Source organism: Hemiscyllium ocellatum, chromosome 12, assembly GCF_020745735.1.
Source record: "Hemiscyllium ocellatum isolate sHemOce1 chromosome 12, sHemOce1.pat.X.cur, whole genome shotgun sequence".
In the NCBI taxonomy this organism is placed as follows: Eukaryota; Metazoa; Chordata; class Chondrichthyes; order Orectolobiformes; family Hemiscylliidae; genus Hemiscyllium; species Hemiscyllium ocellatum.
The window spans coordinates 28,651,599-28,674,573 of NC_083412.1; the positions used below are offsets into that span (position 1 = coordinate 28,651,599).

At 39.8% G+C, this 22,975-nt stretch overlaps 1 protein-coding gene across 6 annotated transcripts in view; it reads right to left on the bottom strand.

The window, feature by feature from the left end:
* Window positions 1-1,080: 1,080 nt before the first annotated feature.
* Window positions 1,081-22,975, bottom strand: part of LOC132820996 (adhesion G-protein coupled receptor G2-like) — a 199,843-nt gene continuing 177,948 nt past the window's right edge. For all 6 annotated transcript variants that reach the window (XM_060833455.1, XM_060833452.1, XM_060833453.1 and 3 more), the window contains 8 exons: window positions 19,069-19,193; window positions 16,062-16,330; window positions 13,091-13,199; window positions 10,087-10,370; window positions 9,892-9,993; window positions 8,645-8,791; window positions 4,243-4,283; window positions 1,081-1,454 (listed from right to left, as the gene is read on the bottom strand). In XM_060833455.1, coding sequence (XP_060689438.1) covers window positions 4,270-4,283; window positions 8,645-8,791; window positions 9,892-9,993; window positions 10,087-10,370; window positions 13,091-13,199; window positions 16,062-16,330; window positions 19,069-19,193 — 1,050 coding nt within the window. In that variant the 3' untranslated portion in view covers window positions 1,081-1,454; window positions 4,243-4,269. The remainder of the gene's footprint in view (window positions 1,455-4,242; window positions 4,284-8,644; window positions 8,792-9,891; window positions 9,994-10,086; window positions 10,371-13,090; window positions 13,200-16,061; window positions 16,331-19,068; window positions 19,194-22,975) is intronic.

Genomic DNA, 22,975 nt, shown 5'->3' on the forward strand with positions numbered 1-22,975 from the left:
GCTATGAGTCCAGAGATGGGTGAGCCCATGGGTGTGCTGTTATTTGTTCATATATTTCGTTGTTGAATGTGAAGTGTATTGTGAGGCACAGGTCCAGTAGTTTGAGTACGCCGTCTTTGTTGATAGGTTCAACGTCCTGTTGTCTGTTCTGTATGTCCAACAGGTTGGCTATTGTTTCCCTGGCTAGGGTTTTGTCGATAGAGGTGAACAGTGCCGTTACATCGAATGAGACCATGGTTTCTTCCTTGTCTATGTGTATATTTCTGATGAAGTCCAAGAATTCCTGTGTTGATTGTATAGAGTGTCTGGATCCACTGATCAGGTGTTTCAGTTTCTGCTGTAGTTCTTTAGCCAGTTTATGTGATGGTGTCCCTGGTAGTGATGCTATGGGTCTGAGTGGGATGTCTGTGCTGTGTTATTCCAAATTATGTGAAAAAATATGTAATTGCTAATTACAAGTTTCAGAATGGACATAATAATCCTCTGTCACTCATAATTTAGCGTTTTGCATTTGGGTATCTGGATAATCAACCCTAAATTTCAAATAATCCAGTGCATAGAAAGTTATGAAGGCAATTTTCCATTAACAAACACAAAGCTAACAAGGTTGGTTTCTCATGTATTGTCTCTACTCCTGGGCTTTGTTCATTATTGCGTTGAAGGAAGCCACTACAGGGTATATTTTGTGCCAAGGAATGCTGTGGATCTTGTAGAAAAAGCAATTGAGTTTTGGATGTCTTGATAGCTGCACTATTGCTTTACATAATTAATTATATTCCAATATACTATTAGAAAACAGATACTACTCAATTCTTCAGGCATTCAACTCAGGTTTAAAATAATAAATATCAGGCAATAAAATAAATTTAATATCACATCATAACATGATCAACTTCACATATATTTAAAACCTTGTGCAATACATCTGTAATTGTGTTCAACCTCAGAAAAGCTTGAATGAAAATTAGCAACTTCACTAGAGGCCATTTTTCAGTAAAAACAATCACTCCGATAAAATCAGTTGCAATAAATTACTGAAAACCTGGTTTATCTTTAGCCTAAATTTTCATTACGACTGATACAAGCTGCATTAGGCTGTGTTTTAAATAATATTGCATTGACATTTATATGATCTTCATATCCATGGGCTCATCATGTAGAAACATTTCTAACCATAACAATATAATCAAATCTTCACTTCAAAATTTTCTTTGCAGAACAGATCTCAGGCCTTCAAAGTATATTTGTTAGTTTTGCAAATACTATTAACTTCAATTCTGTGTTACATTAGGTAGATACAGTTGAGCTATCTAGAGATTTTAAAGTATTTTTAAGAACTTCTGAAAGTGAATGTTTGCTTAGTTTCCATTTCAGACAGGGTGGTTGAATATTGTCTCATTCAACGTTTGTCCTTTAAATCAGGAGGGTTCGTAATGCAGTCAAGCTGAAAGTCCCTAAATGAAAAAGAAAATAAAATTACAGATAGTTGTACGTTAGACAGAATCTGATGTCTTTATTTTATCAAAGATATGCAACCTTACAAGGCACAGATTAATGAATAGTATATTGCTCCACTTTTAAGCCACTGTTTGTTTAGAGATTGAGTTAGTATTTGTTAGTTTAGTAACCACTTGATTTGACATTTATTTGGTCATGTCATTTGAGATATTGTCAGTGTGCCACTGCTGAGATGGAATTAGTTTATAATGCAGGGAGTGTTATTATGTAATGCAGTTTGATTTAGTACACAGACCCCAATACTTGGTGGAAAGTGTAAAGAAAGTAGGTTCATTTTTGACAGAGAAGGGAGGGCTGAGCCAAGAAATACCTGAAATGGAGAGATCCTATCAAATTTACCAACAAAACGTTATCAGAGTCAATGGCTGCTGGATGGCAAAACCAACAGTAGAAGACCATAGGGCATCGGGCACAGTCAACAGCACCTGGAGTGCTGGGGATCAATGGAGTCAGATCATCACTCGGGATTTGGTGAGTGTATGGCCTGGGTACAATCTTTGGTTTTAGAAATGGGGTGTTGTCCAAAGATGACAGAATATTTGTTTGAGGGAGTCAGGAAGCAGCCTGTTTCTCCTGCTTTACTCTCTCTCTCTCTCTCGCGCTCATGCACACTCTAAAACACATTATCATGTCATTTTGAGCATCACCCATTTCAATTTAGCGGACAGGTCTTGGCAATCAGAGCCGGGGCCAGTGATAAAATCACAGCATTCAAGGAAACCAAGTTTCATCAGCATATCATAATCACTCAATGACCTCCACAAAACCTGTTACTTGCAAATGTAGGAAGCCCACGGCAGTTAGAACTGATGTTGTTGTGGTAGGTTAGAATCAGGTTCTGTGGAGTAAATCCCCACCATCTCCTGCATGGTTGTGGAGGGGGCAAGGAAGATTAAAATTTATGTCCCTCCCCAGTTTCATCTAATGCTAATTTTATAATGCTTTTTGAATTGCTATTAGTTTGATGGCACTCGTGACGACTTGCTGATAAGCATCTAACAATAAAAAAAATTCAAAATCATTTTGGAGCTATTGACTGCTACATCACTGTCACATCACAAACCCCCTCCCTTTTACTGCATTTCCTCTTTAACAAAGTTTAGTCCGATTTCAGTAAAATTACATTTAATATGGTGACAACTATTAATACATTTAAAGGTAACAGCTGAAGTCAAGGAAATGTAGCAGATATGAAAGGATGGAACTATACCATGTTAAATGACTTTAAAATGTGTCTAGTTCCAAAAACCTTAAAGTTAATGCAGGCAGAGTTAAAAAAAACTGTCATATGCTAATTGTGCTTTGTTTCATTTGTGCACTATTCCAGAGCATTTAGGTTAACTATCTACTTTTGTCACTTAACTTCTAACAGGCTTATGTCAAAATTTAGATAATGGAGCTGGGGGTAGATGGTGACTGGGTGATTGTTTTAGATGGGTGATCATCTGTTGACTGTGCTTTGACATCTCACCACATTTTCATTTCTATCGATTTGAGCAAATGCATTTACCTGCTATTTCCATTGCTCCATCGTTATAAGAGGCTAGTATATTTCATGTATCTGTACAAGTGTGGAAATATTATTGACATGAACCGAGACTCCATACAGTATTGTACTGGGCAAATATAATAGTGGAGACTGCTCAAATTATTATTATAATGAACACATTTTCTTAATACTGGAAATTAGCCTCTCCCATTGAACTCCATTTTCATTCTTGCCTCTCCTTACCTACTGTGACTTGTGCTGGGTCAAGTGTCACATGCACCAGCAGCCCTCTACAAAGTGCCACTTTTCTTGAGTGAATGTCAGCAGTTAATGGTGATAAAACTCCTAAATGTGGGTAACATTAACACTGAGCCATATCCTGACTGCACCCATCCCCTCTCCTCAACATTTTGGTCAAAGACCAGAGATAGTAATCAGTGGATTTTCTCCCTGATAGCCAAGGTCACTGTTCCCAATATTCTGATCCAGTCCATGGCACTGACCCTTTCTGGTTTATAAAACCGTGAACTCACTCAAACTGCATTTATTTACTGAATATTGTTCGGCAAATCACAACCTTGAAGAATTTTTACTTGAGCACAATCCTTGATTCTTTTAGAAGTGATTATTTTCAGTGAGGAAGTGATGACCTAGTGGCATTGTTGCCAGACTGTTAATCCAGAGATCCTGGTAATGTTCTGTGGATCTGGGTTTGAATCCTGCCATGACAGATCACCATTTGAATTCAACAAATATCTGAAATTAGGAGTCTAATAATGACCATGAAGCCATTGTTGATTGTCGGGAAAAAAAACCCATTTGGTTCACTTATAACCTTCAGAGAAGGAAACGGTTTGGACTAGATGTGACTCCAGATCCACAGCAATGAACTTAACTAGGGATGGGCAATAAATATTGGTTTGGCCAATGATGCCTAGATCGCATAAATGATTTTTTTTTAAAAATCCTAAAGAATCTAAATTTTAAGGACATACTTTCTAAAGGACAGTGCTCAGCCAGCTAGACATGTGTTTGGTCAAACAACATTTTTATTCAGTTTTTGAAAAGCCTGATCAAATGACTGGAGGGTGAATTTTGAAGTATTACTTTCACAACTATGTATTTACATTTCAATGTTAAAATTCCAATCTAATGACTTCTGGAAGGATATCAGGCACTTTCTCTACAGTAATCCTAAAATTATTATTAAATCCAGGCAAAGTAGATGAACTTACATGCTTGAGGGATGTGAGGTTGCAACTTTACAGCCTAGCACCTATAGAAATGGAATCAGAAGCGAAAAGTATTTGTAATGAGACAATTGCATCACGCCTGCAACAAGTAAATTAGTATCACAAAATAAAAGACTGGAATAAATGAGAACATGATTAATATTTGACACTTCTTATAAGCCCATATTTAAAACATATTTTCATGCTAAAACTTTACCCATTAATTTGTGTTGTGTGCACGTATTACACATTACAGTCAAAGGCACAGATATTCCCATTACCATAGAACCAATTTGAACACAGGAATTCGAGTACTTTCTTAATTCTCTAAAATCACCTTGGACAATTTTAATCATAACATAATGTGGAACTCTTTACATTCTGCAGAGCCTTGTTCAATGGGTTCATGACACAAGGAAGTACCCATCAGAGTATTCCAATTTCCAGGGAATTCCCATGGCATCAACTGCATCATTCCTGATGACGAGCTTTTGCGAAACATTGATTTTCCTACTCCTTGGATGTTGCCTGACCTGCTATGCTTTTTCAGCACCACTCTAATCTTGACTACTCTTCTTCAAGTAGTGCATTGGGAGTTTTATGCTTCCCTGAGATAGCAAACTGCACATGGGTTTAATGTCTTATCTGTAAGACTGTATTGTTGATACTGCATTTCCTCACTGTTGCACCGAAACATCAGCCTTGTATTTGTGCTTAAGTATTTGGAGTGGGATTTGTACCCAGATCTCTACACTCGAAACTGTAATGTTACTGTTGAACTTCAGCTAAATCTTTAAGAAATTTAACATGCAAACAGCTGTGCTGTGTACATCAATTGCCATGCTGATGCATTGACCTCTGGTTTTGGAAGGTGATAGGAACTTCAGATGTCCACAAACTGAGAAAGTAATTCAGGGGGGTATGGTCTGTGAAGGTTTCAACAACAGATTGAAAATGATTGTTCGAAGTGGATGCATGTGGTACAAGTCCAGCTGATTTGAATACTTCAACCATAGGGGATCTTGTAGCAATAAGAATTTGTTCTATTTTCGCAAAGAGCTGTCTTAAAACTGGGCCTTTTTTTTGTTTATTTCTACAGTAAAGTAGTATTAATTGCTGCAGTTTTCCATTGGGAAAATTTGATCTATCAGATTTTATTAACCTAATTAATAGCAACTAAACCAATCCAGACCCACCAACAATAATGCTGAACAATAGTTCAATCTTTACGTAGCTCAATTAATGAGACCAAATGAATGGTGAACTGAACAGAACAGTGAATTCACCCAATACACTGGCATGGTTATTTTGAATAACTGGTTTATAAATGCATGGTAATGGAAGCAATACATTTTCTTTTATGTTTATAACCTTTGGGTTTTTAAATCAGAAACTGCAAACTATATTTTGTTCTGATGTGTTTTGTCTGCTTGCATAGTTTGAATAGAAAATGATGTTTACATTAACACCCTGGGAAATTGTCACAGTGGCAGAGAATTCATGTAAAATATCAAACATTAAGGTTCTCCATTTCCCTTGAGGAAAACCAGGATGTACAGGTAAAGCCCATGAAAAATAAACCCATAGCATTTGAGCTGAATAAAACATAGGCTTAGACACCAACTGACCTGCTGAGCAACACATTGAGGTTTTGGGCAAGTTACAGCCCATTTGTTTGAAGTGTCTGATAGTGGAGCTATTCTCAACTGTCTGAAACACACGAGCCAATAGTCTGTGCATAGCCTGATGATGGTTGGTTACAGCAAAGAGGTGGGGATGCTTTGGGTCCTATGCCCAAGTCCATTCTCACCCACTAACCTCAGCAAAATCCATGCCAGACAGAACCTGACCAAAGGTATTTGTTGCCTTGTCATTGAACTGGCTCCAACCAGAGTAGGTTATTTCTCACTTGGCTGTTTTAATTGCCCCCAAACACCCCCTCCCCCACTCCAACCATCCCAGGCAAACAGAACACCTAGCTCCATGGTTTGTTTTGAAAACTCATTTACAAGACTTTTAAGCAATGACAAATTTAACACAATATCTTCAATATTGGGAATTAGTGTAGCAAAGGAAAGATAAAATGGTTTTGGCCCTTCCGATGCTCGTCCTATTACAGGTACATAATCCTTTATCTGAAATCCCGAAATCCGCAAAGCTCCGAAATCCAAAGCTTTCTCGTGAAATTTTTTTCTCTATAACAAGGTTATTTGGCATGCAAACAGTTAACCCAACTCCACACAAACTCGATCCACATCACTCAGATGTGACATGGCAGCGTGGCAGGCGTCAATTCTGTCTCAGTGCTCTTAGTACTCACAAGGGCTCTTAGTACTCACAAGGGATAAGATTTATGAACATCTGGGTAGGAATAACGTGATCAGGGATAGCCAGCATGGTTTTGTGAAGGGCAGGTCGTGCCTCACAAACCTTATTGAGTTCTTTGAGAAGGTGACTAAGGAAGTGGATGAGGGTAAAGCAGTAGATGTTGTGTATATGGATTTTAGTAAGGCGTTCGATAAGGTTCCCCATGGTAGGCTAATGCTAAAACTTCGGAGGTATGGCATTGAGGATACATTAGAGGTTTGGATTAGGAATTGGCTGGCTGGAAGGAGACAGAGGGTAGTAGTTGATGGATTATGTTCATCTTGGAGCGCAGTTACTAGCGGTGTACCACAAGGATCTGTTTTGGGACCATTGCTTTTGTTATCTTTATAAATGATCTAGAGGAAGGACTTGAAAGCTGGGTAAGCAAGTTTGCGGATGACATGAAAGTCGTGGAGTTGTGGATAGTGAGGAAGGAAGTGGTAGGTTACAGCGGGATATAGATAAGTTGCAGAGCTGGGCGGAAATGTGGCAAATGGAATTCAATGTAGCTAAGTGCGAAGTCGTTCACTTTGGTAGGAATAACAAGATGATGGATTACTGGGCTAATGGTAGGCTACTTGGTAGTGTGGATGAGCAGAGGGATCTTGGTGTCTATGTACACAGATCTCTGAAAGTTGCCACCCAGGTAAATAGTGCTGTGAGGAAGGCATATGGTGTACTGGGCTTTATTGGCAGAGGAATTGAGTTCCGGAGTCCTGAGGTCATGTTGCAGTTGTATAAGACTCTGGTGAGGCCTCATCTGGAGTATTGTGTGCAGTTTTGGTCGCCATACTATAGGAAGGATGTGGAAGCTTTAGAACGAGTGCAGAGGAGGTTTACCAGGATGTTGCCTGGAATGGTAGGAAAATCTTATGAGGAAAGGCTGAGGCACTTGGGGCTGTTCTCATTGGAGAAGAGAAGGTTTAGGGGAGATCTGATAGAAGTGTATAAGATGATTAGGGGTTTAGATAGGGTAGATACTAAGAACCTTTTACCGCTAATGGAGTCAGGTGTTACTAGGGGACATAGCTTTAAATTAAGGGGTGGTAGGTATAGGACAGATGTTAGGGGTAGATTCTTCACACAGCGGGTTGTGAGTTCATGGAATGCCCTGCCCGTATCAGTGGTGAACTCTCCTTCTTTATGTTCATTTAAGCGGGCATTGGATAGGCATTTGGAAGTTATTGGGCTAGTATAGGTTAGGTAGGACTCGGTCGGCGCAACATCGAGGGCCGAAGGGCCTGTACTGCGCTGTATCCTTCTATGTTCTATGTTCTATGTTCTAGGTGTGTCTGCTGTTCGGTAAGAGTTTTTTAAAAAATATCACTGATAAACTGTCACTTATTCCAAAATCCGAAAAATTCCACAACTAGCTGGCCCCAAGGGTTTTGGATAAAGGATTGTGTACCTGTATCATTAGAGTGAAGCAACTGACAATATAGCATTGGAATCTGAATTATAATTAAAGAATTATAGCAGTGCAGGAGGAAGCCCATTCAATACATGATGTCATGGTGGCTCAATGGTTAGCACTGTTAACTCACAGCATCAGGGACCCAGGTTCGATTCCAGCCTCTGGCAACTGTCTGGGTGGAGATTGCACATTCTCCCAGTGACTGTATTGGTTCCCTCTCGCAATCCAAAGTAGTTCAGGTTGGGTGGATTTTCCATACTAAATTGCCATGGAGAGGTCAGGTGGGTTAGCCATGGGAAATGTTGGTTCATGGGGGGTGAGTCTTCAAAAAAGTCTTGAAAAACTGCACTGTAGGGATGTATGATCTCATTTTTGTCTGTCGTCATTTTGAAGAGACTACTTGAATAGTTCCACTTCCCTGCTCTTTCCTTGTCACCCCTGCAATAACTTTCCTTCTCATGTACATACCTAATTCTCTTTTGAAAGCTACAATTGCACTACCCTTTCTGGCATTGCTTCCAAGGTTATAGCATGACTATCAAATCAGCAAGCTGATGCCTGTTATTTTATTAAATCTTACTCAAATAGCTTTAGATATGTATTTATCTTACGGGTTATCCTCACCATTTACATTGGGGTGACAGGAGTAGTCGCGGGCTGGATAAAGCGGGGAGGTGGACTGTAAGGAGTTGTTGGAAGTTGAGGATAGAGACATGCCTTGGACTCGAGATTGCAGCTTCTTTGTGTTGTTTGTTGCTGTTATGCTCCAATCTGTAGGACAAAGAACAGTGTCCTTTTAAAACATGTATCCTCGCTTTACCACAAGATAATTTGTGAAATGCTTCCCATTCCCTTTTCTTAAAAAACTATGCTAATTTTTATCAGAGTAATTTGCCTTTGGAGACTGGTCTGAAATTTGCAATAATGATCCCATCACCTACTAAGGCATTGAGAACAGTGTCTAATGGATGGATAAATTGCTATAGTGTTTTACATTATTATTCTGGTTCAACATTACACCTTTGATTCCTTGATAGACTGAAGACTGAGACAATTACTGTCTTGATATACCAGGTAAAGCCCATGAAAAATAAACCCATAGCATTTGAGCTGAATAAAACATAGGCTTAGACACCAACTGACCTGCTGCTTTATCGAAAAGGTTTCTTCGATTTAGATTTTCAGTATTTGCATTTTGAAGAGTCTGAGGTAAGAAATTTTAAATTTGGAAGACAGACGTGGAGGTACGCTAATGTTTCTATTTACACTGAGTTCCTGGGCAGCAACTAATCAACCAGTTGCTCATTTCACTTTCTAGGGTTAGCCTCAAATGGCCAAAATGTTCTGGCAAACTGTGTGTTAGATGAGTGCTATTCAATACTTTACTAAATAAATGAGTGTTAAACATGGCAAGTGGATTGACTACCATGAAATAGATCTTCTCATTTGCATGAAGGTTTTTTTTATGCATGTAGTTTTTTTTAAAAGAAGTATCTGGCTCCTGCATAGTTCACCCTAGGAGCTAATGGATTTAGCTCTTTCACAGGGCGAAAAAAATCTCATAAATATCAGGCAGTTAGAGAAAGAGTTGTATGTAAGGCCTGGCATTGTGTTTTAATCTAGGAGTCCCAATTTTTACCTCATTGGTGAATTCTGTAACCATTGCCTAGTTTGATACTTGAGGTAGTTGGACTTTTGTATGAAGTGACAAAATAAAATGCCCTTCCTATGCTTGGGAAACTGAGGTTACATAGCATATTCAATCACACAGTGATACACCATTCCACTGAGGGGCCCATCCAACTGGGGGTTGGTTGAGGAGCACTGACATATAACTGTGAATGTGCGCCTGGTTTTAAACATTATCTCACCTGAATATTCAGGCAACGTCAACTTGCCACAGCACAAATGTCTCCTCCACTCTTTCTGGACATTTTCTTTGATTGCACAATGGAAAATGAAGATAAAGGTTCCTGCACAAATTAAACAGAAAAGAATGGAATTGTTTCTTAATTTCCAAGAGGTCTTCCTTCAATCGAGGCACTAAAACGAATGGAAGTTGGTACCTTGCAGAGTGTTGAAGATGGCGAAGAGGTACATAAATGGAAGGTTTACTGGGCCCCATGCGAAGAAGGCAAATCCCCATGTGATTCCAAGTAAGAAGGTGAGGCCAGCCACACTTCTCATGTCTCGGAACACACTCTTCTGTGCATTCCGATGGTGCTTCTTGCTTTTTATTTGACAGAGTTGAGTCAACACTACAATAAACATGCTAAGGTTCACAAGGAACATTATACAGAAATACCCAACTGCGGCAACATAGAATGTTGTGTCATTGTTGATCCAGCAGCTAAAATGCAGGAGGAAAGAACAAAAAGAATTAAAAGATAGTTTTAAAATCCAAGATGGAAATATTTTATTTGCACAAGAATCGATATTTGTATAGGACATCTTAATGCAACTCGCCATCCCAAGAGGATGCATCGGCATGAAATCAAGAAACATGACATCAAACAAGCCTATTAGAGCATTAAATTCCATGTTTCCCAGTGTAATTGAGCAATTAGCACTAGAGTAGTTCCAGAAATAAGACTGAACACTTATGAGGCAATAACACAGATTTGTCTCCCAGCTCACATAGCTGTCCAATGATGCATCATGACTGAAGCTGAGCATTTACCCATGCAATAACACTCTGAGCAGAAATCAGGAGTGGCTGCCCGAATTTAATTGTTTCATTGGTTCAGAGAACTGAAGCTGATGAGTTTACCAGTCCTAGCAGTTTGTCTTTCCTATCAAATCCTTTCGCAGACTGAACCCTAACTCATTCAATGGTCACAAAATCTGTTTTGGATCTGGCACAACATTTGTCTCCATTAATTTTAAACTGGCCCCTTTGAAATTCAATAAAACAAATTGAGGCCAACCATTAAAATTTGTATTCATTGCATTTATTTCCCTCACTTGATTAAGAATAAATTGTAGACAAGGGGAATTGAATTGCTTAGCTAATCATAAGGTAAAGCTTTTATAATATTGAATGTACACAGTAATTAATTTAATTTTTTCATTGGGTTAGTTAGTTTCCAAAAACTGTCAATATCCTTATTAAAAACTAAATTAAATAATAATAAACCAGAAGGGGCATGTTCCAAAATACTCTGTTACAAGATTATTAATGCATTTTTGTAAATGCATTTGCAATTTCATGACATGCATTATAGAGGAAACCTTTCACGAAAGCACATGTGATTGCGAGACAAAAACAATATTTAGAGTCATAGTCATAGAGATGTACATCACAGAAACAGACCTTTGGTCTAACTCGTCCATGCTGACTAGACATCTCAAATTAATCTAGTCCCATTTGCCAGCACTTAGTTCACATCTCTCTATGTCCTTCCTTTTCATATACCCATCCAGGTGCCTTTTAAATGTTGTCATTATACTAGACTCCACCACTTCCTCAGGCAGCCCATTTCATACATGCATCACCCTCTGTTTGAAAAAGTTGCCCCTTTTCTGACTTTTCCCTCTCACCCTAAACCTATGCCCTCTACTTCTGAACTCCCCCGGCCAAGTCTATTTATCCTATCCATGCCCCTCATGATTTTATAAACCTCTATAATGTCACCCCTCAGCCTCCAACACTCCATGGAAAACAGCCCCAGCCTATTCAACCTCTCCCTGTAGCTCAAATCCTCCAACCCTGGCAACATTCTTGCAAAACTTTCCTGAACACTCAAGTTTTACAGCATCCTTCCGATAGAAGAGAGATGATAACTGCACACAATATTTCAACAGTGATCTAACCAATGTCCTGCACAGCCACAACATAACCCCCCAACTCCTATATCAATGTTCTGACCAATAAAGGAAAGCAAACCAAACACCTTCTTCACTATCCTATCTACCGGACTGTCCACTTTCAAGGAACTATAAACCTGCACTCCCAGGTCTTTTTGCTTAGCAACACTCCCCAGGGCTTTATTATTAAGTGTATAAGTCCTGCTCTGATTTACCTTGAAATGCTGCACCTCACATTTATCTAAATTACCAAACTCCATCTGCCACTCCTTGGCTCATTGGCCCTTCTGATCAAGATCTCAATGTACTCTGAGAAAACTTTCTTTGCTGTCCACTACACCTCCAATTTTGGTGTCATCTGCAAACTTACTACCTATATCTTCTACGGTCACACCCAACTCATTTATATAAATAACGAAAAGCAGTGAACCCAGCACCGATCCTTATGGCAGTCCACTGGTCACAGGCCTCCAGTCTGAAAAACAACCCTCCACCACCACTTCTACCTTTGAGACACAGGAGGTGGGGGAGATACTAAATGAATATTTTGCATCAGTGTTTACTGTGGAGAAGAATATGGAAAATATAGAATGTGGGGACATCTTGGAAAATAAATGATGACATCTTGAAAAATGTCCATATTACAGAGAGTTGGTGCTAGATGTCTTAAAACCCATAAAGGTGGATAAAATCCTCAGGGCCTGATCAGGTGTACCCTAGAACTTTGTGGGAAGCTAGGGAAGTAATTGCTGGGCCCCTTGCTGGGATGTTTTTATCATCGATAGTCACAGGTGAAGTGCCGGAAGACTGAAAGTTGCCTAATGTAGTGCCACTATTTAAGAAAGGGGGTAAGAGAAAGCCAGGGAACTATAGAGCGGTGAGCCTGACATTAGTAGTGGGCAAGTTGTTGGAGGGAACCCTGAGGGACAGGATTTACATGTATTTGGAAAGGCAAGGACTGATTAGGGATAATCAACATGGCTTTGTGCGTGGGAAATCATGTCTCACAAACTTGATTGAGTTTTTTGAAGAAGTGGATTGATGAGGGCAGAGCAATAGATGTGAGCTACGTGGATTTCAGTAAGGTGTTCGACAAGGTTCCTTATGGTAGAGTGGTTAGCAAGGTCAGATCTCATGGAATACAGGGATGTAGCCACTGGATACAGAACTAGCTTGTTTTGCTATTCATCTGAAATGAAAAGTTACCATTCAAAAACATTCCAACAGAGCAAGAGCTGTTGAAATTCATGCAAGTGTACTTACAACTCATCCAAGGTAGTATTGTCATCCCTTCCGTATGATCCTGATCCATAGTTGTGTTGTCCATTAGCACCAGTACCAAGTATAATGGCTACCACCACGATGGGGATGCCTATTTCAAACAGGGAGTTGAAAGTTATTAGCAAACTGCTCCGATAATTCTCAATTGTTCAGCAGAGATTTAGGCCAAGTACTTCATTAACAATTCTATTCTGAACAGTGAATTATTTTGTGAATCGATCTTAAAATAAGCTAAGAATAACTCACTAAACACACTACTACTACTTGAAGCCCTATACATAAAACATAAGACTGCCATACCGCTCTGTCCTCATCAATCCCCTTGGTCACTTCATCAAAAAAACTCAGTCAAGTTTGTGAAACATGATTTCCCACATACAAAGCCATGTTGACGATCCCTAATCAGTCCTTGTCTTTTCAAATACATGTAAATCTTGTCCCTCAGGATTCCCTCCAACAACTTGCCCAACACCCATATCAATCCATTTCTAGTCATAGAAATCTATTGGGACATTTCTGTGAATGTAATGCTCTTTTTTAAAGGAGGCTTGATATCATTAAGTTTCAGTAATGTGAGTTTGAGAAAAAGAATAGTGAAGAGTGTAATTTAGAGCTCTTCTCAACTTGCTGTCAGCTTATGGGTGACATAAATGCTAAAGATGAAAGTTTGGGGGGGGTGCAATTATCTTACAAAGAATATTGTGCTACATCCTTATTTTGTAGACCATTGCAAAAGCATCTATGCTGAGGCTATTGCAATTCCAAAGACTTGGTAGAAATGTCAGATTTTGTAAAATGTATAAATTAAACTGTCATAATTTCAATAGAGAATGAAACTGGGAGTCTAAGGGTAAGCTAATTGGCCTTTATACCTGGCTAGAAGACCATGTTATTCATATTACCTTAGCACTGTGCTGAGAGAGGGGAGGAGTCCATAGGAAGTCATCGTCAGATTGAGTTGTAGGCTTTCCTAAAAATATTACTGAACCTCATCGACACTGTGCAAGGATCTGAGAAGAAGGGAGCAGGAGATAGAAGCCACCGTTCACTATTGTTCACCATGCGGTTTGTGGGCAGAAACTTGCACTCTGAACGAAAGACTGCATTTGTAAGGACTTGAATGAGATTCAAATACTTGTGTTACTTTGGTTTAGGTGAGGAATGTCCACTGCAAGTCCATTCAGCATCTAGAAATTACCTCAGTGAAGCTATGAAAGGAACAACTAAATAAGCCAGCTGGTGTTAAGACTTACTTTGCAATGGCTGTAGGATAATAGCCTGGGCTATTCTGTGAGCCTAAAGGTAAAGTGGAATTTCTGGGTTTTGTTTTGCTCGTCATTCAGTCAGTCAATGCCTTCATGGAAAGGAAAGCATGTCTGCTAATTTATTAGAGTTTTTCGAGGACATCTCAACTGGAGTGGGTAGAGGGAAGCCAGGAGAACTATTATATTTGGACTTCCAGAAAGCGTTTGACTGGGTACATCATGAAAGATTACCTCATAAGATCAGAGAGCATGGTGTTAGAGGCAGTACATTAGCAGGGATAGAGAATTGGCTAAAGGGCAGGAAACAGTGAAAAGGGATACAGGGTTCTTTTCCAGATTGAGAACCCACCATCAGTGGGGTTCTGCATAGATCAGAACTGGGACCCCAGAATACAGGGACTGGCTTATAAGGAAAGGCTAAACAGGTTAGGATGCTACTCATTGGAGTTTAGAAGAATGAGAGATGATCTCATTGAAACAAATATGATTCTTCCCAGGCTTGACAGGGTTAAGCCTGAGAAAATGTTTCACCTCAATAGAGAGTCTAGGATGAGAGGGTACAGTCTCAGAATAGAGGGCACCAATTTAAGACCCAGATGAGGAGGAATTTCTTCTCAGAGAATTGAGAGTTGTCAGAATTCCTTGCAACAGACAGCTGTGGGGGCAGAGTCTTTGCGTATATTTAAGGCTGACCAGTTGGGGAATCAAGTGTTACTGGGAAAGGGCAGGAAAGTGGACATGAGGAACATTGGATCAGCCATGATCCTATTGAGTGGCACAGCAGGCTTGAGGGGCTGAATGGCCTACTCCTGTTCCCATTTCTTATGGTCTTATGTGGTGTGGTGCATTCAATGTACTGTATCTTCATAGTTGTGGACGACATCTATGCATCATTTGTGGCCCTTGTTGATTCCATGCACAATAAAGTTCATTTCATGTTTAATATTATCGTATCTTAAAGGCACACTTTAAAAATAACACTTGACGATAATAGCAGAATTGAAGACACTGCACCATAAAGCAACTGGATTTTTTCAAAGACTAGAATCCCACTCAAACATCATGGAATCAATTGCTGGTGTTTCATAACATTAGCCTTAATTGTTATCATTGAAGTTGACAGAAATCAAAATAGTTTGTAGGAAACTTGGCAGCTAAGATGGAAAATGAGTGAAATAAAGGTGTGCCTATGTGTTCCAAATGTTTCAAGTTTTAAAGAATCTCTTTGGGGAATAAACAAAGGGCTGTAATATTCATTGTCTGGGATCGGTTAGCTGACCTTTGCCTGAAGGAGCAGCAGAATGAAATATTTGGTGGTAGTAACCTGGAGTTAGAAAGCTTACAATTCTTGACTGCCTTGCGTCGATCGCCCCACTGTTCATAAACAAGCGGGTGGATATTAAATGAAAACAAGACTGGGATCCATGCTAATGCCTCCCATTTGTGATTATCATGTCAATCCTTAGCTGTAGAGTGGACACTGAGGCACATTGTTTTTTTCCTCTGAAGCCCTGGGCCATACATTGCTGGAGGTTCTCGAGCTCATTAGATCCTCAATAAAGCACACATTAATTAGAATGTTGATACTCTTGTCTGAAGTCCCACTTGCCCACACAATAATCCTATGTTCCTTGTCAGCACAGCAGTTTTGTATGACAATGTCTTATCGGGAAATCTGCAAATCTTACCCCAGCCAAGAATGCAGAATTTCAATATGTATTTGCGCACATAAGTGTTGAAGACTTTAACTAGAGCCAGGTACATGTGGAGAGCCTCAAGGCTCATCCAGGTGAAGGAGGCCAACAGGAAATAATGGAGCAAGGCAGCTACAGCAATACATAGACCTTCGATATCATAGATAGCAATCCAGGAATCAATGAGGAAGACCATATTGAGGAACAGCAGGGCTGTGCAAAGGTTTATCAGGATTTTTGAAGGGTAATCTCTGCGAAGTTTTCTGAAAGAAAACACAGTTATTCAGTTACCAGAAATTTGCCATTCAATAATTTGCAATCTCATATCCATTAGTTATTGCGTGGGATTTAAATATAGGCTGAATAAGTAGCTGGGTTAGAGCACATCAAGTAGTACCTTATTTCTGCATGACAGAAGGTCAGATATTAAATGCATCTTCCAGTATGTATCAAAATCATATTAGATTTTGAATAAATTACAGATATCCTTATAAAGTTGTGGTCAGGTTGCTGATGGGAAGGTTTATCTTGGCAAGCAGTTATCAGCTCTTTGCAGGCATGCCGCCCACATATCTTCTCCCATTAATCCTATCAATGTACTCTCAATCCCCTCATCAACAGATGGGGGCAAATAACTTCAGAAAATGCTCCTTTTTCATCACTTAATATATGCAATCCCACAACTTTTAATGCATTTTCACACTCAATGTTTAACACCATGGTAGTTAGAGTTAGAATGACACTTGTTAACATGCATCATTTGATGAAGTGCATCAATAGAAGGCAAATGTGATGCCAAATGCTTTCTGTTCTTTGCAATATCACAGAATATTCACCTGTGCTGGAAGCAGGGAGTAGGAGGAAATGAATTACTCTATTGAACTTTGTGACTTCTTCCTATTCTTGAATATTTTTCCTCTGCTGATTTTAATTATCTTACTTTTCTCATTGTTAGCCCTTAGGTCATCTTACATTGCTGGTAGAAAACTTGTATCTAACAGGCACAAAATATCTGTTCAATATCTCTGCTATTTCCCCATTCCAAATAATTTCTCCTGACCCTGCTTCTAAGGGATCATAATTTACTTTAGTTGTGTCCTCCTCCTTTGTATAATTCTAACACTCTCACAATCAGTTTTATGTTCCTGACTAGCTTACTCTCATTCAATTTTTTTTGTTTTAATCAATTTTTGGTGGCCGCGATGATTTCTAAAATCCTCCCAATCCCTAAGCGTACCACTATCCTTTGCAACATCATAACCCACCTCTTCCGTTGTATTACACTTAGCCTCTTTAGTAAATCATGGGTATATTTCTTGATCTTTTATTTTTAAAGTAATATCTTTTTGGAAATATTTTGAATTGTTTCTCTCAATGTTACCTACTGTTTATTTACAATACATTTTTAATCCATCTACCCAATCAACCTTCATCAGCTCCTCCCTCAGAACTATGCAGTTGGCTATGTTTATGTTTAATATTTTTTTCTGTGATTGGAGAATTTTAAAAAAATTAAAATTGTATTTTGTTCTGTTTCCCACTGAATGCTAAACTATACAAGCACTAATTAACCCTGTTTCAATGCAAAGTATGAAATTAAAACTACTTTATCTCTAATTGGGTGACACAGTGGCTCAGTGGTTAGCACTGCTGCCTCGCAGTACTAGGGACCCAGGTTTGATTCCAACCTTGGGTGACTGTGGAGCTTGCACATTCTCCCCATGTCTGTGCAGGTTTCCTCCCAGTGCTCTAGTTTCCTCCCACAGTCCAAAGATGTGCAGGTCAGGTGAATTGGCCATTCTAAATTACCCATAGTGTTAGGTGCATTAGTCAGGAGGGAAATGGGTCTGGGCGGGTTACTCTTCAGAGGGTTGGTGTGGACTTGTTGGGCCGAAGGGCCTGTTTCCACACTGTAGGCAATCTCATCTAATCTAGTTGGTTCCACAAGATATTGTTCCAAGAATCTCTCATGAAAGCATTTTTACGGACTCAGCTGCCAGACCATCCTAAATCAATTTTGTAATGAAGATTGTTCATATCTAACATTGCTTGGGAGACTTAAATTTTGAAAGATTGTGGAAAGTGGCTGAAAGCAGGGCTTTCTGCAGGATTAATGACCCCGGCAGCGGAAATCATAATAGTCTGCCCCCACCCCAAGAGCTGTTGGCCAATCAGATTTTTGGATTGTTAGAATGAGGTGAAGGAGGGTAGAATGGGTATCACATGGAGGTGGTTTGAGAAGGAGCAAGGGATCTGAGAGGCATGGCTTTGAGAGCCCATTGCCACCACCCACCCCTGCCCCCAACATTTGCAATTTCCAAAGCCTCAAGTCATTTTACTGTCAGCGCATGACATAAATATAAGGTGTGATGTTATTTTTTGTCATCTTTAAAAGAAAAGTACCTTAAGAATATTTTACATCCACCTGATTAGGGAGGCAGGGTTTAACTCCTCTTTTAAACATGACAATGTACACTTCCTATTTAATGATGTGGAAGTGCTGGTGTTGGATTGGGGTGGGACAAAGTTAACAATCACACAACATCAGGTTCTAGTTCAATGGGTTTATTTGGAAGTTTTTGGAGCACTGCTCCTTCATTAAGTAGATATGGAGCAGCTGTAACCTTTTGCTGTAAATTCTGTCTCTTATAATCCTGCTCCACAGCTACCTGATGAAGGAGCAGTGCTCTGAAAGCTAGTGTTTCCAAATAGACTTGTTGGACTATAACCTGGTGTTGTGTGATTTTTAACTTCTTATTTAATGCTCAAGTCCTTGCTGTAGACTGGAAACCTCAACCTTTTTAAGAGATGTGAGCACTATTACAGGACCAAGCCAACCCTGACAGCAAAAACAAACAAACCCATGCCATATTACAGATGCAAAACAGGTTAGAAGCTGAGATTTGTTTCAAGTGCATCTCAACCGCAACATGATGTTTCTGGAAAGGAATCTCTCAGTGTTTGAGTTAATGATGGTTTGTAACAAGGAAAGCAAACTTACTCAAAAAGAAGGTATGTCACCAAGGTCATAGCCAAGCAAATCGAAGAAAGGCCACATCCTATGTAGGTGATGAAACTAAGAATTCGCTGCTGGACAAGATCAGTTATAGGTTCTCTGGAAATCGCCTACAAAATGCCACAAAATTGGAGGTTAGAAAACGATCCTGCGAAACTGGAATATAAAGCAGAAAGCTGCGAATGTTTGCCGTCCAAGTCACACATGAAAGAGATAGAAAGGTAAATGATTCAATGTAGGGTTACATTGGAATTACTTAGTTTTTATATTGATGACGAAAAAGACACATTTCATCAAAATCTTTCACCCTGTACTTATGACGACAATTCACAAGAAATACCATTGCAATGAAAAATCAATAATATTTTGTATGTTTTATGTATAGTATGAGAGGAAAGTGCTGATTGGTAGACTCTGACTGGCAGAGGAATTTTATTGGGCAACATACCAGCTTGATAATGAAAGATAGGTAATGGCTGGGCTATGTTTAAATTGATTGGTCCTGAGAAATAAATCAGAGAATGACAGATGCTATTTTGTTTAGCTGGAACAGGCGTAATGTGTGTACATGTTCCTTCTGGCAGCAAAGCACTTTTGTCTGTTAGAACTCTTGTTTCATCTAATTAAATACAGCAACAGCAAAGTTACATATTAAGCACAAATATGCCTAGAAATCACGATTGGTGATAACAGCAGCTAAACACTTAACAGGAATCTCAGATGAACAAGCTATGCATTGTACCAATGCAAGCATCAATATACAGCACTGTAAAACCCTGGGATGAACTTTACAGACTCCATCAAGCACTTTATTTACCGCTGTGGGGGTGGGGGGCATGTAAGATATGTAGAGCAGCTAGTTCATTTCCTTCCCACCCATTTTCGCCCTAAAATGAATGCCAAAGTTTGCAGTCTGCCCGCCACTTTAAAAAGTATTATTAACGGGCAACATGCCAACTGACCCTGAGTATTATCACTGGTTAAAAAGTGGGAAGGAAGGGAGCGGGGGCTGGTTACAGCTTTTATGTGGGTCCCCTATGCATATTGTGCAAATCTCTACTCCTACACCTACCCCAGGACGTTGTCCTTCCCATAACACTTCCCTTTTGCTCAAAGAACCCACCCTTCAGTCTCTTGTTCCCTTGGCTCCTTGATCTGGGTCTTTATGGGTCCAGATAGCATGGCTGTCCACATCTGGTTTCAGCATTAGAGTGCACAGGAGATTTCAAAATCAAACACTTTGCACCTCAAAAAGCTGCCAATGCATCAACCAACATTTTTTAAGTAGGTAAGATGTCTTCCTGTGACCCACTTTGGCAGATGGAATTCTTTGCGGATGTATTTAACGTGCATGTAGGAACCTAGGGTTAGGTTTACCTGCGACTGGCTGGATTTCTCTAGACTCAGGAAATCCAGCAATGGGACGAACACTCTTTGGAAGGCAGGAGTTCTTCCCTGGCTTTCTCAGTGGATCCTTTCTGCCAAGGATGGACTTTCATTGCCACCAGAATCGGAACCTCCCCCATAGCACAAACCTTATCCCAACCCATGAGTCTCTGTCTGTCTGTCTGTCTGTCTCTCTCTCTCTCTCTCTCACTCCCCACTTACTTAGGAATATCCTCTGTTATTCCCAACTGTATTGTTTTTCCTGACCAGTCAGCCAGTCAAGCTGGCCAATTCCTTGGAGGGAAATGGAAGAAGAAAATGTTAAATTTTTCCAATGATAAATTCTTCAGGACTATGATCTTCCCCAATTTGCAGGGTTTTGGATGTGGGAACCATGCTCCCTTCCCCTCCCCTCTTCTTGATTTCCCATAACTATTGGTTTCCCTACCCACTAGGAGAAAGTGAGGACTGCAGATGTTGGAGATCAGAGTCGAGAGTGTGGTGCTGGAAAAGCACATCAGGTCAGGCAGCATCTGAGGAGCAGGAGAACTGATGGATCGGGCAAGAGTCCTTCATCTGGAATCAACTTCATCAGAATTCCCTACCCACTTTCCCACATACTGAGTTCCACATGTGGTCTGCATCATCGACAAGCTGCTGGAAGTGGGCTGCAGGTGGAAATGAATTACTCGATTGAATTTTCTATCTTTCTCCTATTCTTGAATACTTTCCCTCTGCTGATTTTAATCACCTTAATTTCTTCACTGTTGGCCTTTAGGTCACCTTACATTCCTTGTGTCTAACAGGCATAAAATATCTATTCAATGTCTCTGCTATTTCCTCATTCCAAATAATTTCTCCTGACCCTGCCTCTAAGGGACCAAAATTTATTTTAGCTCGGATCCTTTGTATACCTCTAACACTCTCACAGTCAGTTCTTATGTTCGTAACTAGATTACTCTCATTCAATTTACTCTTTCGTTTTTAACAATTTTTGATGGCTTTGTGTTGATTTCTAAAATCCTCCCAATTCCTAAATCTACGACTAGCCTTTGCAACATCCTAAGTCTTCTCTTCTGCTGTATTACACTTAGCCTGTTTAGTAAGCCATGGATAAGCATGTCTTGAGCTTTTGTTTTTAGAGTCATGTCTTTTTGCCAGTACTTTGAATTCCTCCCAGGAAAGTGGGAGGAACAGAGAGCCATGACAGATTATAGTTAGATTCTGTCTTGACTGCTGCATCATTTTAATAGGTTGCAGGAGACCGGGAGCCATTGTTTGCAGCTCTGGAGAACCATGTGTACATAAGGTAACCCAAAAAAGGGGTCAGAAAAGAGGGTTAAAGAAGGAAAAATGCTGGCATACTGCGGGTTCTTATCGAAAAGTATAAGCACTCATGGAAAGCACCCAGAGACTCCATAATAACTCTGGAATTTACATCAAAATCAAATCTGTCAATTAATATGAATTATTAACCCTCAGAATGTACTTCATATGTTCTTATTTACAATTCTATTTGATCACAAATACTTCATATTTAATATAATTTGAGGATCTTAACAACTCTTTTTAAGGACATGTTCACGCTGTAGGTATAAACTTGACAGTATATTTTCTGGTAAGGGCAAAAGTAGTTTTAATGAGAATAGGCAGACCATGTAGTGGTAACACAGAGGCAAAGGGCACTGATAGGTGAGGTCATACACACCCTGGCTGTGTCAGAGGATGGCTAGGGATTCAGGAGGACGTACCATTACACCTAGTTCACCTTCTGCACAATTTTCCCTCCATTAGCCGCTAGTTTGTTAGATAAGAAACAATGTGGAATGCAAACTCAATGCACAGGCATCCATATGATCTGAATTGCAACATTCATCCCAATGAAAACATTAGCAAGGCAATAAGTCAGTTTTGAATTTGTCGCTGGTATGTTGTCCAGTCAATTTACCTGATGTAGAAAGCTGATTGTTGGATACAATCAAGCAATTAACAAGTTGGTGATGTTGTTTCATTTCAATTCTGGCCTCCTTGCTATAGGAAAGGTGGTGTTAAACTTGAAAGAGTTTGGAAAAGATTTAACAGAAAAGACGTTACCAGGACTGGAGGGTTTGAGCTTTAGAGAGAGGCTGAATAGACTGAGGCTATTTTTTCTGGAGTGTCGGAGGCTGAGGGGGGGACCTTTATAGAAGTTTATAAAATCATGAGGGGCAAGGATAGGGTGAGCAGCCAAAGTCTTTTCCCAGTGTAGGGAAGTTCAAAACTAGAGGGCATAGGCTTAACTTGAGAGGGACCTAAGGGGCAACGTTTTTGTGCAGAGGGTGACGGGTGTGTGGAATGAGCTGCCAGAGGAATTGATGGATGCTGGTACAATTACAGCATTTAAAAGGCAATGGGATACTACATCAATAGGAAAGGTTTAGAGAGATATGTGCCAAATGCTGGCAAATGGGACTCCATTAATTCAGGACATCTGGTCAGCATGGATGAGTGAGACCAACAGGTCTGT